Source organism: Pelodiscus sinensis, chromosome Z (assembly GCF_052426305.1).
Source record: "Pelodiscus sinensis isolate ZL-2025 chromosome Z, ASM5242630v1, whole genome shotgun sequence".
NCBI classification, from domain to species: Eukaryota; Metazoa; Chordata; order Testudines; family Trionychidae; genus Pelodiscus; species Pelodiscus sinensis.
Window position 1 is genome coordinate 21094134 of NC_143085.1, and position 17392 is coordinate 21111525.

Sequence of the window (17392 nt, forward strand, 5' to 3'; positions counted from 1 at the left end):
GAGTTCTTCAAGGATTGGTTCCAGGGCTGATTTTGTTCAACATCTTTATTAATTACCTGGATGAGGGGATAGATTGTACCCTCAGTAAAAATGCAAATGACACTAACCTATAGAGAGAGGTAGATATGTTGGAAGATAGGAATAGGATCCAGAGTGATCTAGACATACTGGAGGATTGGGCCAAAAGAAATCTGACAAGGTTCAACAAGGACAAGTGCAGAGTCCTGCACTTGGGAAGGAAGAATCCCAAGCATTGTTACAGGCTGGGAACTGACTGGCTAAGCAGCAGTTCAGTAGAAAGGGACTTGGGGATTACAGTGGATAAGAAGCTAGATACAAGTCAACAGTGTCCCCTTCTGGCTAAGAAGGCTAAAGGCATATTAAGGTGCATTCGGAAGAACATTTCCAGCAGATCTAGAGAAGCTATTATTCCCCTTTATTCAGCACTGGTGAGGCCACATCTGGACTACTGCATCCAGTTCTGGGCTGCTGCCCCTCCCCCCGAACTATAGAAAGGATGTGGATGCTTTGGAGAGGGTCCAAGCAGAGGGCAACCAAAATGATTAGGGGTTAGAGCACATGACCTATGAGGAGAGGTGAGGGATTTAGGCTTATTTAGCAGAAGAGAAGAGTCTAGGGGAATTCAATAGCAACTTTCAACTTCCTGAAGGGAGGTACCAAAGAGGAGGGAGAGAGGCTGTCCTCACTAATGAGGGATGGTAGAACAAGGAGCAATGATCTCAAGTTACAGTGGGGAAGGTCTAAGCTGGATATTAGGTAAAACTATTTCATTAGGAGGGTGGAGAAGTACTGGAATGGGTTACACCTAGGGAGGTGGCGGAATCTCCATTCCTAGAGGTTTTTAAGTCCCAGTTTGACAAAACCCTGGATGGGATGATTTAGTTGGGGTTGGTTTTTCTTTTGGCAGGGGGCTGAACTCAATGACCTTCTGAAGTCTCTTCCAGCTTTAGGAGTCTATGATTCTATGAAAGAAGGGATGGAGGACAAAGTCAAATTGAAATCTTTGTGAAAATGAGAAATGAGGGTTACTCACCTTGGTGCAGTAACTGGAGTTTGAGATGGTGTCTCTGTGGATGCTCCACACTTGTCTTGGTGTCATCCTGCCATCTGGATCAGACGTTCTGAAGAACAGTTCCTACACAGGTGCCCTCTAGCTCCTTCTCTATCCGGGAGGCCCTCTAGGTCCGAAGCAGAGGGAGGAGGGTGGGTCAGTAAGCATCCACAGGAACACGAACTTGAAGTTCTCCAGTTTCTGCACAAGGCAAGTAACCCTCGTTTCTTCTTCAAGAGGTCCCCATGCATGCTTAGTGACTAACAAGCAGTTTCAGCCTGGGGCTTCAAAATATTATGGAAGGCTGATGAGAAAACTGCAGAGCTCACTGCACTGCTTACCACATCATAAAGTACCAAGTGCAAATGTCCATCAGTGACACTGCATAGCTGCACAACGTGCAAAAGAATAGAGCTCTGGTAGAATGAGCTGTCAAATGTAACACTAGCTGTAGGCCCTTAAAAGAGTGTCAAATATTTTTATTTTGTGACTGATGCATTTGGATGGCCTTTGTTTTGATATGAATTGTCCTTTAATATAGCTGGTGAGCGCAAGGAAGAGGTGAGGGGTTTACGTGAAGGTCTTAGTTCTTTGCAAACAGAATGCTAGCACTCACCTGAGATCAAGAGTATGCAAGGAAGTCCCGAATGCGTCCGCATGTAGTTTCAGGAAAGATACGGAAAGTTCACAAGTTCATTTATATAAAATGAGGAAGCAACCTTAGGGTAGGTATTTTGGGTGTGTGCGAAGGGTAACTTTTCCAGAATGGAATTTTACATTGTAAAAGTGGCCATGAATGCTACTGTATTTCCCATGCAGGAAGCCCATGTTAGAGCAACCAGCAATGCAACATGCATGGAGAGGTGTGAAAAGGAACAAGAGTTAAGAGGCTCAAAAAGTGGTCTGGTGAGAGCTCCCAGTACCAGAATAACAGACAGAGGTCCCCGGGAAGTATGGGCTGTGTGACATTAGGATGCAGAAGACTCAGACCATTGAAGAATCTTTTGTTTGTAGGTGAGTAAAAACAGACCAGCCCTCAATTTTGTGATGGAAGGCTGTAATGGCTGCTATGTGCATTCTGAAGATATGATTCTTCTTTCAGAGTGAAGAGACAAAAGGTAGGGTCCTGCCATTTTGAGGTGAACCATATTGAGAAATGCTTCCACTTTTAGGTATAAAAAGCACAGGTGGAATCCTTATGGCTGTGGCTGAGGATTGCACATATCTGCTCCAAAAGCCCTAGTTCTGAATTGGAGAGTCACAGAGGAGCCATGCTTTTAGATGCAGCTTGCGTAGGTCCAGGTAGGTTTGTGATGTCTGACCCAGAGGGCTTGTCTAGACTACGCCGAAGTTCCGAAATAAATGTGCATATCTTCGTCCGATCTCACTTTCTAAAGAGAAAGTAGTCAGGACATGCTTTTTTGAAAAGCCGCTCTTCTTCAAAAAATGAGGTTTATGTGGCTTGTTGAAAAAGGGTGGGGGGGTTGCTGAAGAAAAAAAAAAGCATCCCGACTATTTTCACTTTCAAAAGCTCTGCTTTCGAAAGTGAGATCAGAAGAAGATATGTAAATTCCCATGGAATTTGCATATCCTCTTTCGGAACTTCGGCGTAGTCTAGACATAGCCAGTGAGGAAATTGCACTGAAAAGGGAGAATGATGGGCGTGTGAATCAATATCCTGAGCAAGAAGGAATACCACGGTTGTCTCAGTCAGGTGGGGCTATTTGTATTACTTTGACGTTGTTTGTATTGACCTTCCAAATTGCCTTGGCAAAAGTAGTATCGGGGGAAATGTGTAAAGGAGCTTGAGATTTCATGGAAGGCATCTCTGAGTGATCCCCTCCCTGTGCCCACTCTGGAACAAAACTGTATGAATATGGCATTGTGAGGTGCTGCGAACAGGTCTATCGAGGGGGGACCCCATTTACTTACCAGGGAGCATACTACCAAGGAACTGAGCACCCATTTGTGATGCTGAGGGAGGTATCTGCTGAGAGCGTCCACTGTTACACTGGTGAAAGCTGGTATGTGACCTGCGAATCGTGGATGTTGTGGCTGATGCAAAAATTCCACAGCTATACAACCTTGGTGCACAGGGATTGACATCTGGCTCCCCCTTGCCTGTTGATATAAACTACACAAAGTTGTCTGTAAGGACACATACATGTCTGTCAAAATTGGAAGGCAGGAACTACCTGCAAGCATTGCGCATGGTGCACAATTCCATCAGGTTTATGTGCAAGCACATCTCTTGAGTTGACCAGAAGCCCTGAGCGGTCTTGTCTTGGAAATGAGCACCCCAGACTGTATATGAAGCATCTGTTGTGACTGTGCTGGAGGGAGAATGTTAAGGAAATGGAACCCCCATGCAAAGGTTGGCTGGTTTGGTCCACCAGCGGAGGGATGCCTTGACCTCATGTGGTATGGTGAACAGAAGTGACATGGGTGCCTTTAGATGCTCATATACCCTGAAAAACCAAATCTGTAGACAGCACATGTGGAGTCAGGCATGTGATACCACAAAGGTTGTAGCTACTATGTGTCCAAGAAGTTGTAGGCAGTGTTTGGCTGTAGTGTGTGTAGAGAAACAAAGCATTGTGGCCAGCATTTGAATGATGGCAAATCTTTTGTGAGGTAGATTGGCTCATGCCAACATGAAATTCAGGGAGACCCCAATGAACTTCATGTTGGGAAGATAACTTTTCTGAGTTTATTCAGAAGCCCAATTCTGAAAGCACTGTATGGTTACTGCAGTCACGCGTGCTGCTTTAAGAAGGCAATCGTCAGAATATGATTATTCCCATGGAGTGAAGACACGCTGTGACTAGGGTGAGCACCTTGGAGAAAACTCAAGGAGCCATAGACAAGCCAAAAGGTAGAACCTGATACTGGTAGTGATCTGGGCCTACCAGTAATCTTAGGACACTCCTGTGAGCAGGATGCATTAGAACATGAAAATAGGCATCCTGGAGGTCAAGGGCTGAAAACCAGTCCTCTTGTTGCAATGCCGGGATAATGGTGGATAAAGTGACCATGAAAAATGTTGCATCTGGATAAATTTGTTCCTATTGTGCAAATCTAGAATTGGTTTCCAGCCTGCTGACTTCTTTTGAGTTCAAAAGTAATGAGAATAGAAGCCTCTGCCCCTGTGCTGTTGTGATACCAGTTTTTATGGCCTCTAGATATAACACCTCTTGTCACAGCAGGGATGTGTGAGAGGCATCCCTGAAGAGGGACAGGGTGATGGGGTAGGTAGGAAGCTTGGAGAGGAAGGAGATGGTGTAACCGGACAGAATGATATAGCACACCCATCTATCTGAGGTGATGGAGGCCCACTGATGGTAAAACGGGTGGAGGTGGTTTTGAAAGGTGCACATGGTCATTACTGGCAAACTTCTAGGAGGTTTTCCAGGCCCTCAACCAAGGCTCCAAATTTGCTTGTTGGTGAATGGCAGTTGAGAAGCCAAGCCTGATGACAGACTTCATCTCTGAGACTGGGTTAGGTTCCTGTTGGGATTGCTATCTGGTCGTTGATTGAGATAGGCAGGGTAGCATGGCCATTGGCAAGGCTGGTATTGCCTACTTCTCCGGCAGTAATAGGTATACAGTAATTCCTCATTTAACACTATAGATATGTTTCAGAAAATGATCATGTTAAGTGAAAACATGTTATGCGGGCTCAATTTTCCCATTGAAAATAATGGAAAAGGTGGGGGTGTCTGTTGGGACCGGGACATAAGGTTGGGGAAGAAAGAGGACTGGGTTGCAGCAGGGAGGGGAGGTGTTTGGCTCTCGGGAAGGGGAGGAGAGGGGAGGGGGATTGGGTTGGGAGTATGCCCCTGTGACGGGTCTGCCAGGGAACAGCGTGGCAAGTGGCAAACCCTCTGTCGCTTTGCAGGGAGATGGGGGAAGCCCCGCGCAACCACCAGCGACGGGCCAGCTGGGGAAACCCAGCTGCCGGCCTGCAAGCGGGGGCGGAGGAGAAGGGGTAAGGGCGAGTCAGCAGGGAACGGCCCAGCGAGCGGCGAACCCTCCGCTGCTTTGCAGGAAGGTCAGGGATAAGAGACAAGGTTCTCTCAGCGATTGATAACTGGTTAAAAGACAGGAAACAAAGGGTAGGAATAAATGGTGAGTTTTCTGAGTGGAGAGAGGTAACTAGTGGGGTCCCCATAAGGGTCTGTCCTGGGACCCATCCTATTCAACTTACTTATAAATGATCTGGAGAAAAGGGTAAACAGTGAGGTAGAAAAATCTGCAGATACCAAACTGCTCAAGATAGATAAGACCAAAGCAGACTGTGAAGAGCTTCAAAAAGATCTCACCGAACTAAGTGATTGGTAAACAAAATGGCAATGACATTTTATGTTGATAAATGTGAAGTATTGCACACTGGAAAAAATAATCCCAACTATACATTAGCGATGGGAAGTAAAGATGTTAAATATCGATTCATTGAATAGTCGAGTAATCTCAAGAATTCTTATCGGTTAGTCAACTATTCTGTAGTCCCCAGCGGCAGAGCCGACAGCCAGTGCACTCCAGTCTCACTCCTGAAGAGCCCCTGCCACTCCATTCTGGGATCTACCCTCTGCTGCAGCTCTGCATTTAAAGAGTATTAGGAGTTGGGTGAGCAAGCAGCCCAGCTCAGTTCTGGCTCGCACCAGGTCTGGGGGCTCAGACCCATCCTAGACAAGGGCTGCTGCCACTCCATTCTGCTGCCCCTGTATCAGAGGCAGCAGTGCAGGATGCCAGGCAGGAGCTGGTCCATTAGGGGAGCCAGTTTAAAAACTCTCCCCCCCCCCCCCGTAGATCATCTCCCACCTGTCACCCTGTGCTGCTGCCTCGGATAAAGAAGCAGCAGTGCACAGTGGCAGCAGCCCCTGTTTAGGGTGAGTCTGAGGTCCCCGACCCGGTGCGAGCCAGAACTGAGCCGGGCTGCCTGCCTGCCCAGCTCCTAATACACTTTAATACAGCAGAGCTGTAGCAGGGGTAGGTCCTGGACCTGTTTCAAGCCAGGACTGACTGCTGGCCAGCCTGCTAAAAAATGTACTGTCAAGTGAGGAGGGGGGAATACATGTAGTCTATAGCATTAATCTATGAGCTTTTACTTATTGATTAATCAACTATTCTATTACATCCCTAATGTGAAGGACTAGTCGACTAGCCACTTCCCCCCCATTGTTGCCTCTATCAGATAGAGGCAGCACAGGGGAGGTGGGATGTTAAAGTGGCAGCACTGCTTGGAGCCCGGGATCGTATTGCCTCTATATGGAACAATGGTACGCCCACATCTTGAATACTGAGTACAGATGTAGTTGCCTCATTTAAAAAACAATACACTTGTTTGGAAAAGGTTCAGAAAAGGGGGGAAAAAAAAGATTAAGGATTTGGAACAGCTTTCATATGGAGAGCGATTAAAAAGTTTAGAAAAAAGAAGAGTAAGGGGGGATAGAATAGAAGTCTACAAAATCATGACTGATGTGGAAAAAGTGTAAAAGGAAAAGTTATTTAATTATTCCCACAATATAAGAATAGGGGTCATCAAATGAAATTAATAGACAGCAGGTTTAAAACAAACAAAAGGAAGTTTTTGTTCACTCAGTACTCAGTCAACTGGTTTGTCTGGAAATGGATGACCAAAGAGGGATCATGGGCTAATTAACTGTTGTGTTCCATCCCTCTGGGGCATCTGGTATTGCCCACTGTTGGCAGACTGAATACAGGGCTAGATGGACCTTTGATCTGACCCAGTATGACCATTCTTATGTCCTTACAGTGCAGCTTATAATACTGAATTGGAGGGCTATGGTATGAAGAGAAGGAGGCCTGTAATTCCCTCATCTTCATCACTGGAAAATTGCGATTGTACTGGAGACAGTGCTTGAGAAGTTGTTGGTCTAAGCGATGAATCAGTGCAAAAAAAAAAAAGTGGTGATTATGGGGAAGACGTCACTGCGAAATCAGCACATAAGGGAACGGTGCCATGAGAATCAGTGCCTGAGTCTGAAGCATCGGTCTCTACAGTGACAACACCGTAATCGGTGTGGATAGTACTGACTGCTGAAATATTTGTGGTACCAAGTATATAAACAGTGCCGCTGATCTGCTTGCTGCTGAACAACAGACAAGTGCCATTGGTACTGCTGGACACATCAGCGGTGCCGACAATATCATAGCTTTCAGTACTGATGCTGCTGTTGGTACTGATGATGTATCTGGTGGTACCAATGTAGTCGTCAGTATCATAATAGCTACTAGGGCAGCTTTAGGGTACTGTTGGGAGCCTTTGTAGATGGCGCTGGACGTGGACAACTTGCCGTAATGCCTGAAGTACTCAGAGTGTCGTAAGTACTGATACATGATCTCTGTGCCGATGGTCAAAATGGAGACCATTTCTTTGAGAAGGGCTCATGATAAAGAACTCAGGAACTTCTCCTCTTTGGTGCCTTTTTGCCCTGATGGGAACCTGAGGGTGATCATACCTCCCTAGGTTGTGATCTTGGGTCCAAAGCAGGATGCATGTTCTTCTTAAGAATAATTAGCTTTAAACGAATGTCTCTGTCCCTGCGAGTCCTAGCCTTGAGTTTAGCACAGTGAGGACAATCCTGAGATGTTCTCCCAGATATCTGACGCATTGTGAATGACTATCAGAAATCAGCATTGCCTCTCTACATGAGGCACAGTATGTAAAGCCCGGAAAACTAGACATGGTGAAGAAAAATTTGTTTTTCTTTAAAAGACATAGCAAAAATTGATAACAATAACTAAGAACTATGAAAACTACTTCAGAAATGTCAAAGAAGCAAAGAACTGCAGAGCTCTCTCTCAAGCCAAGGACAGCTGAAAAGGAACTGGAGGGCTTGGGCTGTGCATGTGTGGTGCCTATTGCCTCTTCATATGCCAATTAGTGCTGTGCATGTGCAGCCCCCCAGGGACTGCTTCAAAATCTCTGATCTAAGCACCAAAACCAAGTGTGGAGCATCAATGGGGACCTCTCAAAGAACCACCGTCTTTCAGGGGAGATACTAAAAGCCCACTTTGTTCAGGCCTCCGGGAAAGTCATCTTTGATGGGATATAGATGGGATAGCTTTTGTTATGTACTTTATTATTTGTGTGAAAAATCAGCAGAATTGGGCTCTATTACAAGTTTTCGACCTATAAGCTATTTGCTTTATTTGGCATACATATCCAGAATGGACATATACACCTCCTCCAAAAGGCTTTTTTTAAAAAGCGCTTTCTTAAAAAAGCATGGAAAAGTATAGCAGATTTTAAGTCAAATGTTCTGGATAAGTAAAACAAGATCCTGAAAGGAGAAGCAAAGTTATAGTAGTTAAAATAGTTTAAGCTACATCTTGACCCTAGCAAAGAATTGTAAATTTATAATTGTGATTAACTGGCATTTTAAAGTAATAAGCTTATTATGTACTTTTCTAAAACAGAAATAGATTAAAATCTTTCTTTAAAATAATTGTTAAAGTTCACATTAAGAGGTTATGCTGGTACATAAAAGACAATTCCAATAATTAATTCTTGCTTCACATTGACTGTAAATACATCATGATTATAATTCGCAGGTCAACATTAATGCAAATCTTAACTGCACCATTCTATTGAAAATTTGTAGCATAATGAAATACAGCAAATAACAGAAGATAGAGCTATTCATCAGCTGTAACAACTGTCTGCCCTTTTTCACTTATAATAAGCCTTACTAGAAAATCTACTTTGCTACCTCTATCTCTTCCTATAAAAAACATTTTTCGGAATGTATATTTAGACAGTGAATTCCCAGTCAGAATTCCATTTTAATAAACTGCCTTATGAACATCTGTTTTCCATCAGTGGTATTGAATCTAAAAGAGTACTGCAAGATATGAGGCAATATATTCTAGCATTATAAAATGTTAAAAGGAATTTCAACTTAATGAAAGAAGAATGCTGAGGGGAGAAAGAGAGGTGTTATTTTTTTATAGAAATTATATCAGTATTCAAGGATGGGTTTTTTAAGATTAAAACTCAAACACTGAGTAAGCAAGCTTCCATGTTTTTTTCCATCAAAAGAAATACTAGTTTAAGAGTAAATCAGATTAACATCTTAAAACCTTCAAGAGGTAACTTGCAGAGGTAACATGGAGTACAAAGTGAATCTGTGAATATGAACTCGACAATGACTGGTAATGTGGGTTTGGGTGGCATCTAGATTTCTGCCTTTATAAACAAAACCAAAAAATTATCCAAATCCTCATTGACTCTTCCACTACAGCTGTCCTGGTAATCAAGATATCATATTTTTCATTGATTAAAATAAGTTTATACTTTGTCTGACTCTCTCAAAAAGTATGCAGTCTATTTGTGGAAGACTGAGTTCTAATAAAACATTGGATCTTGCACTGAACAAACTTTGCCACTAAGTTTCCATATGTAGAGAGGTCTAGAATTTTCTTGGCCAGTGATGTAGCAGTTGTTTCATCATGGTTTCTCACCAAGGGATGCAAAATGAGTAGGCCTACAAAACTGGTGTTTCCGTCTGGCTAATTTTGTTTTCCAACTTTTCCAATTAATATCTTCATGTCTGAACTCTTTTTTAACATGATTCTACCAGGAGTTTTTCCCCACAAGAACCACTATTTCACTAAATACCATTGTTGCTCCATTTCTCTTAGACCATTGTTCTCTCAGTCAGCATGTTAGACTTCCCTCAGATATATAGAGCCATTAGCAGAAAACAGATCAGGGCTGGGCAAAATCAGTGTGTTCAGCTGCCCATCCCCTAACCTTGTTCCATCCTGCAGCCTAGCTGCTCCCAGGATTCTCCTGCTAGCTATTCAGTGCAAGGGAGAGGGGACTGCAAAAGTCAGGGTATCCCTCTGTCCTTGGGCCCCATCTCTGCAGATCACGGATCAGGAAGAGGGAAACACACAGCAGAGCTGTTCCAATCTGAAGCATGGATGGTAGGTGACTCAGAGGAGTGCCTGTCTGAAGAGGCAACGCACTATTGCAAAGACTTCAGTGCTCATGTTTGCTCTTACACACATACTGCCTCCCAAAACCCATCTTTATAGAGCAAGCGAGGGTAGAGACAACAGAGCAGGATAGCTTTCCCCGTCATAAAGAGATAGAGCATGGCTTAAAAGCCGGCTCCTCACAACCTTCGGCTCTGCAGAACTGCCTGCCCTGTTCTTCCCTGTTCTTCAGGGGGGATGTTGGAGTAGTCTCTGTTAGGGTATGTCTACACTAGCCCCCTAGTTCGAACTAGGGAGGCTAATATAGGCTTTCGAAGTTGCAAATCAAGCCCGGGATTTAAATATCCCGCGCTTGATTTGCATCTTTCCAGCCCATCGCCATTTTTTGAAGTTTACAAGTCCAGACTAACTGCCCGTATGTACACGCTGTAGGAACCCGGTAGTTTGAATTAAAGCCCCTAAATCGAACTATTAAACCTCCTTCCAGGAGGAACAACAGGTAGTTTGATTTACAGCTTTAATTCAAATACCAGGTCCCTGCCACGTGTAGACGCGGGCAGTTAGTCCGGACTTGTAAATTTAAAAAAAAAAAAAATTGCCACGGGCCAGGAAGATTTTGCTTACTGGATAGTCGACTAGCCGCTTACATTCCTAGTCTCTGTCTGTAGACAGCTTGGGCCCCTTGTAGACAGGGGCACAGGGCAGCAGGCAGGAGTCCGTCTGCAGGGAGAAGCAATTTTTAAACCAGCTCCTCCTCACAGCCATAAGCACACACAGCCATGAGCCCCGCCCCTGGGGGGAGCATTTCAGTAACTATGTAAGCCCTAAAATCTGTTGCAGTTACATGATTACTAAAATAACCAATATCTTACATCCCTATTGATAATAGTTCTCACTCAAAAGTTACCCCTCTCAAACTTAGCTGACACCATTACCAGATTTGAGGAGACATCTGCATTCGATGTGTGCATCCTGTGACTGATAGCCTTTGCAGAAAACATTACTCAGTCAACATCTACCTAGTAGTGTAATCTTATGCAAGTGAACTTCTGTCTCTCAACTGCTATATAACATCAAGACATGATGTCTAGTTCAAATGTATGGCAACGTAACATCATTGTCAACTGCAGATGATGTTTCAAAGTACTGAGACTTCCTTAAGCCTGTTCTTTCAAAAAGAAATCCAAGTCTGAAAAGATTACAACATCTTCACACAGAGAACAATACAATGTGCAATACAAAAATGACAGCAAATATATACCTTGCCTTTTATTCTGAGTTTCTTTTTGGAATCATTAATAGAAGTAGCTCTAAACAGCAAGTGTTAATCTTATTTTTTCAGGTTGCAATACAATCACTTACACAGATAACTCTTTTACCTCTAGAATCCAACCCATTATCTGAGCATGCATGAGTGGGCTCCACATATTCTCAACTAGCTTAAATGGTTGCTGTTCACCTGTCTAGGTGCCCCATATGAGGCAGATGAACCTCAAACTTGCTTCTGACATCCTTGGATTTCTAAAGAGATTTACACACACGTTTTCATCAAGTCACAACATTGCTACTGTGAGTGCTCACACTGAGAAAAAAATAAAGCTATCTTTGAAAAAAAAATACTTACTTGAAGCTATTGTTTACATTTATATAAATGTTGATGTTATTTCCTTAGATAGCGGATAGTCTGTTGTCTGACAGTGAGTAAAATTAATGCTAAGCTGTGCTATGCTGCCACTTTGAAGTATCCCTTTCCCCTCTCCCCCTTTGTTGCCTCTATCTCACAGAGGCGGGGAGGGAGGGGGGAACCGATTAGTTGACAAACTATCTGATAAGCAAATGCTTCTCAGATAGTCGGCTAGTCTTTAACATCCCTAAATTATACATCTTAATTTTGAAAAATTCATCTAATACAATTGTAGTGTGTGTGTGTGTGTGTGTGTGTGTGTGTGTGTGTGTGTGTGTGTGTTTCTGGGGAGGGGGGGTTCAGCTGCCCTGTGTGTGTTTCTAGGGGTCTTTTCAATTAGTTTCTCCCTACCAGTTATAAACAGTGCATAAAAAACTAAAATAAAATTTTCTAATTTATTTTAGATCTTATATTTAACAATGTACAAACTTTTCATATATATGATTTTTGAACTGGTTGCAACCCTTAAACCTAATTTTAAGTTTAGTTTACTCAACTTGCATTTAATTCAGTTAATGTGTTTTTAAAACAGTAAAACACATAAAATCTTTGCCAATTAAGAGGACCATTAAAGGCTTGATGCCATCCAACATAAGACACAATCATCTTCTCCCAACTACAGCCACAGCATGATAAAATGAACACCAAAAGATGACAACTATAGTCCCAAACTCTGTATAATAGAACTTTATTATAATAATGTGCATTAATTAATTGGGAGACCCATAATACATTTTTGAATGTTGTGAATAAGAACAAAATCAAAAACAGATAACTCATCAAAATTTTCCTCATCTTAACAATTACTGCTTTAATTATATTTTGCAGTAAATTGGAGTGTGGGTTGAAAAACAATCAAATCTTTTTAATATGAGAACTCACTGAAGTATCTCCTGTAAGAACTTTACTGAGATATTACCAACTTATACCCCCTCCCCCCCCCACCAATTACGATATGTACTAGTACTGAAATAAAAATGCACACCTTGCAACTGTAAAAGTAGTACAGGTAGATGAAGGTGCTTTTACCTTACCCTGCCAACCCCCTATGTTTATTTTGATTCCTTACCTCTTTCCTTGGTGGCCTGGTGCTGCTCTTCCTCCTCCGTGGGTTCTGAAGGATCATAATAATCACTGCCATAGCTGAATCCCACGGCATTATAGGTACCATCTTCTGCTAAAGCTTCACTCAGTCTTTTATATTCTTCCTCTTGAAGAAAAATGAAAATTCTAATTACTACTATGAAACATAATTATGTTACACTATTTCTAAGAAAAAAGGAATTATACCAATGTTTTCAATCTAATTTTTAAGATAAAAATTGTGTTCTTCACACCTTAGGCATAGTAACTTTTGCCAGCAAGTTAGTGAAAACCAAAAATAGCAGAATGTATGTGCTTTTTGATCACCATTTCCTCCTGCTAAGATAAAGATTTTTGTGGTTATTCAGTCTAATGTAATTCAGGAAAATTCAAGAACTTTCAGTTATACGATACTGTTAAAGAAGAACAGTTAAAAGATGGTGGGGGGTGTTTTGTTTTTTCAAATCCCAGTCTGCCCTCAAAATCTGGGCAATTTCTGTGTGGCTCTATATATAAACTATCCTGAGGTCCTCTCAGACAGGCAAAGACTCCTGTTTTTCGAATCCACTGGGTACTGTCAAGATAATATCAGAAAAAATGAGTATAAAATGAGTGGGAGTAAATTTAATGTTTTCATTATTTAAATTTAATTAAATGTGTTCTAACTCAGGAAAGTTTCCTTGAGCAATACCTTGCCTCGCCTCCTCCTCAAGCAAGTCCGTATGCAAGGCTAAATACCTCTCTTCATCACAGAGGGCATCTATTCTAGCCTCCTCTTCAGATAATTGATAATCTCTATTCCAGGTGGAATATTCAGCATCATATTCAGAGAGGTCATGCAGGTGACCACGTCCATCATACCTGCAAGATGAAAAAACTGGTCAATACTGAAAACTTTGGGTATGGGTTTGTGCGACTACTTAAAATACTTACCATTAAAAATGAAAAAAATACTAATGTTAAAATGTGCCTTATTTTAGAAGTTACATTTAATTTTGCTACTCACTACACACCAGCTATCAAAACAAAATTTTTAATAGTCTAAATTCCTCTCTACCAGAAAAATAAAGAGTACAATTAAAGGCAAAGTATCCTTTAATAGTTTAAATCAGATCCATTTCCTTAATAATTCTTACCGTATATGGTTCAACCAACCATTCAATGTCACTTGCAAAATACTTTTTTCTGGAAAGTAAATAGCTTACATTCACACAAACCCGAATACATAAATACCTATCCGTAAGAACCAAACGGTCGAAATTTTCTCGCTTCTTTCTGCTAGTCCCGAACTCTCAGGAGAGATCTTCACCAAAGAAACTTGCGTCCATTGGAGGTAAAATCATGGCTAGGCTCGGCCCCTAGCCATTTGGCTGAGGAAATAAGTTCTGGATTATGTGATAGAGAGACAAACATACATAGGAACAGTAACATATACATGCAATTTAAGGAGGTTCACCATAAAAATGACACTAATACCCAATGATGTAATTTCTTTTCCTAATTAGAAACGATTTTGTGTGCAGAAAAAGTTCTACATTAGGATAACAACTGACATATTTCTCCTCTGTGTATCAGTATTAGAAACCAATAAAGAGATAGTCAACTTCACTTTGCTGGTTAGTCTTCACATACACAACTCTTGACTGTTCCATCTTGCTAAAACAAAAACAAAGGAAGTAACTTATAGAAAATGTTAATAAGGTATGTTGATCTTGTTAAAGTGTTTATCAACAAGCCAAATTTAAACCCAGTCTTTCCCCAGTAATATGCTTTTCTCACCGGGGAAAAAAGATTTCAAGCTGTTGGGATACAAATCTTAATTTCCAAAACAGTTGATAAAGTTAGTGCACAATATTTCATGTAATTCTATCTTTTGTTCATAAATGCAAACCTCCTTAACTTACAAATGTAGATTGTTATTGGTTTTAAATGTTATGTACACATACTTAAGAGTTTGCTCCCAACAATTTCTTCAGCTGTTCTTTCTCTGATCATTCATGTAGGAGAAAACAACAGCCTTAATTTACACCACAAAATCGGCTAATGAAATTTCTCTTCCCATAAACAAACATTAGATGACAGGCACCATCACTAAGTTTAAACTTCCATATCAACAGTACACACAACTATAAAGATACACATCCAATTAATTTCTGATCTGTATTCCAATTTAAATGTTTTATTTCAATCAGTGAAATTATAAATCATAAACAGCTGTTAGTTAACTACTCGAAACAAGGTATCAGTGAATCTCTTCTGCCCACTGCAGTCCCACATAATGGGGATCCCACCACTTCCACGAATATTTATTCCAATCAAACAGATTTGGTTGTGAAGCTTAGGATTAGAAAAATCACATGTAACCAATGAAAGAGGCCTATTGAAGTGGTAATTGAGGGAGCAAATGCCTACAGTATGTGAAGCAATCCTTTTCAAACCAAAGCCTTCAGGTTTTCCCATTTCAGGTCCAACTACAGCTGCTTAAAACACTGTGCTTTTCAAACCTCCACAAATTACTCCTGACCTGATTCTCCATGCCCTCTCTCAGGAAACACAAAGCAGGTTTTGAACTAATTCATTCATCCATCTGATCCTGAGTTGCTGAATCAACTAGAGACCAAGAAAAAAATCAAATAGCTAGATCATGTTAATCCCTCAGACTACCAGCTACTAACAATCACAAAACAATAAAAAACTAACTCCTAGTTAATGTTAGTAGTCTAGGACTCCTGAGAAAGAAAGCTAGCTGGCCTAAGTTCCACAACTCAGGGCATGGCCTGGGAGCAATCAGGCCAGGAACTACTTTTAAGGGATCCCCTGAGCACCTGATAGTCTAAATTAGATGGAGAAAATCAACAGAGCCTAATTTTCCTCCCAATGTGCACATAATTTCCCCCACTTCTTGCTTACAGACCCCAAGATTTAAGTGTGTAATCTAGCAATTCCTTATAACAAGAGTTCCCTTTGTTTTGAAGTGAAAAACTGCTTGGGATTTGATTTGAAAAGGAGCAGATTATCCTCTCCCCTCCCCACATAATCCCATCCTGCCAGGGGAGGGGACTCCCAATAGAAACCATCTGCCAGAAGGAGGGGAGAGAGACTCCTAATCTTGCCAGAGGAGGAACCTCAATACTCCCCCTGCCAGCGGACGGGGTTCCCCACCATCGCCACGGAGACACCCAGATCCACTGCCAGGGAGAAGGGCCTCCCTTAACACTGACAAAGACGAGGCACTCCCCCACCCCGCTGCCGGAGGGAGCCCCCCCTCCCCACACACACACCCCGTAGCACTGGAAGAAGGGTAGAAAGAGGCTATCACAGAAGATCTCGCAGCAAAAGCTGGGGGTTGGGTTGCACCGACCTATCGATCATGATTTTGGGGTCTCCCATCCAGGGAATGAGATGCCGACCCTGCTCCTGGTACTGGGCCTTCTCGTCGTCACGGAACAGCTTGCAGGCGTAGCCGAACACCAGCAGCTCCACGCGGCTGCTCCCACCGCCTCCTCCGGGAGGCCCCGGGGCCGCGCCCCCACCGGACAACAACATCAGCGGCGGCGGCCCTGCCTCCTCCACAGTCCGGCGCTGCCCGCCAACGCCACCGTACATCGCGGGAGGGTGCGAGGGAGCGCGCTGGCAGCGAAATAAAAGAGTCACCCCGACGAGGCGGGCTCGCCCGCACTAAAACCCCCACTTCCACAACGCTGCTGTCGCCATCGCCCGACACAAAATGGTGGCCTTTCCGCTTCCGGCCACGAACGGGGTAAAGAAACGTCTGGGTTCCGGGGAATAGCAGATTCGCCACAACGCAACAAGTGAGGGACTAATCCTGCGGTAGCGTTCTGGGACTGATTGTGGGGGGAGGTACAACCGAACAACTGGCCCGGGACGGGGAAGTAATGGAGTAAGGCAGGGTAGTAAAGAGATGATAATGGCGAAACTGCCATCAGGAACTGCGGGACTAGGCCGCGGGAAGACAGAGCGAAGGGCGGGGAGAGAGGAGCAGACGGGGTTTCGGGGGAGGGGAAGCGCGTGGTGGATGGAGTCAATGGAAGGGGGAGCGGCAGTCGAGGGAACACGGCCCTTGGCGGCTTAGGTCAGCACCACTCTCTGGGCTGTTGAAGGGCGGGTTGGCGTGGGGCTGGAAGGCGGAGTGGGACTCCTGGGAAGCTGCAGGCGGGTCCCTCCACCTGCTCAGCAAAGGGGGGTTCCCGCCCTGAGCGCCAGTTCTGCTGCTTCCATTGCCCGGAGCCAAGGCCAGTAAGGCTATGTCTGCACTGCAAGAACACGTCCCCACTGCCATGTGCTTTTGCACAAGAACATCCATGGCAGTGTGGACACGCTCTTGCGCAAGAAGGCTCTGATGGCCATTTTAGTCATAGGGCCTTCTTGCTTAAGAAACCCCTGCTGTGCGTCCACACTGCCCTCTTGCACAAGAGCTTTTACACGAGATAGCTTACACTTGTTAGAAACGAGTGTAGCTCTTGCGCAAGAAGTCCTCTCTTACCACACTTTATTGTAAATCCACTTGCGCAAGAGCAGGCGGACAGTGTGGACACTCTGCGGAAGAATGGCTGTTGCACAAGAAC

The 17392-nt window shown here is 43.3% G+C and overlaps 1 protein-coding gene across 6 annotated transcripts in view; it reads right to left on the reverse strand.

Annotated features, from left to right (window-relative positions):
* SFSWAP (splicing factor SWAP) overlaps positions 1 to 16554 on the reverse strand; it is a 144582-nt gene extending 128028 nt beyond the window's left edge. For 3 of the 6 annotated variants that reach the window (XM_075898415.2, XM_075898417.2, XM_075898416.2), the window contains exons 1-3: positions 16168 to 16554; positions 13498 to 13667; positions 12793 to 12933 (exon numbers count right to left, since the gene is read on the reverse strand). In XM_075898415.2, coding sequence (XP_075754530.1) covers positions 12793 to 12933; positions 13498 to 13667; positions 16168 to 16412 — 556 coding nt within the window. In that variant the 5' untranslated portion in view covers positions 16413 to 16554. Of the gene's footprint in view, positions 1 to 12792; positions 12934 to 13497; positions 13668 to 14039 lie in introns of all 6 variants that reach the window. The other 3 variants (XM_075898414.2, XM_075898418.2, XM_075898419.2) reach the window with 3 other exon arrangements.
* Positions 16555 to 17392: the final 838 nt, after the last annotated feature.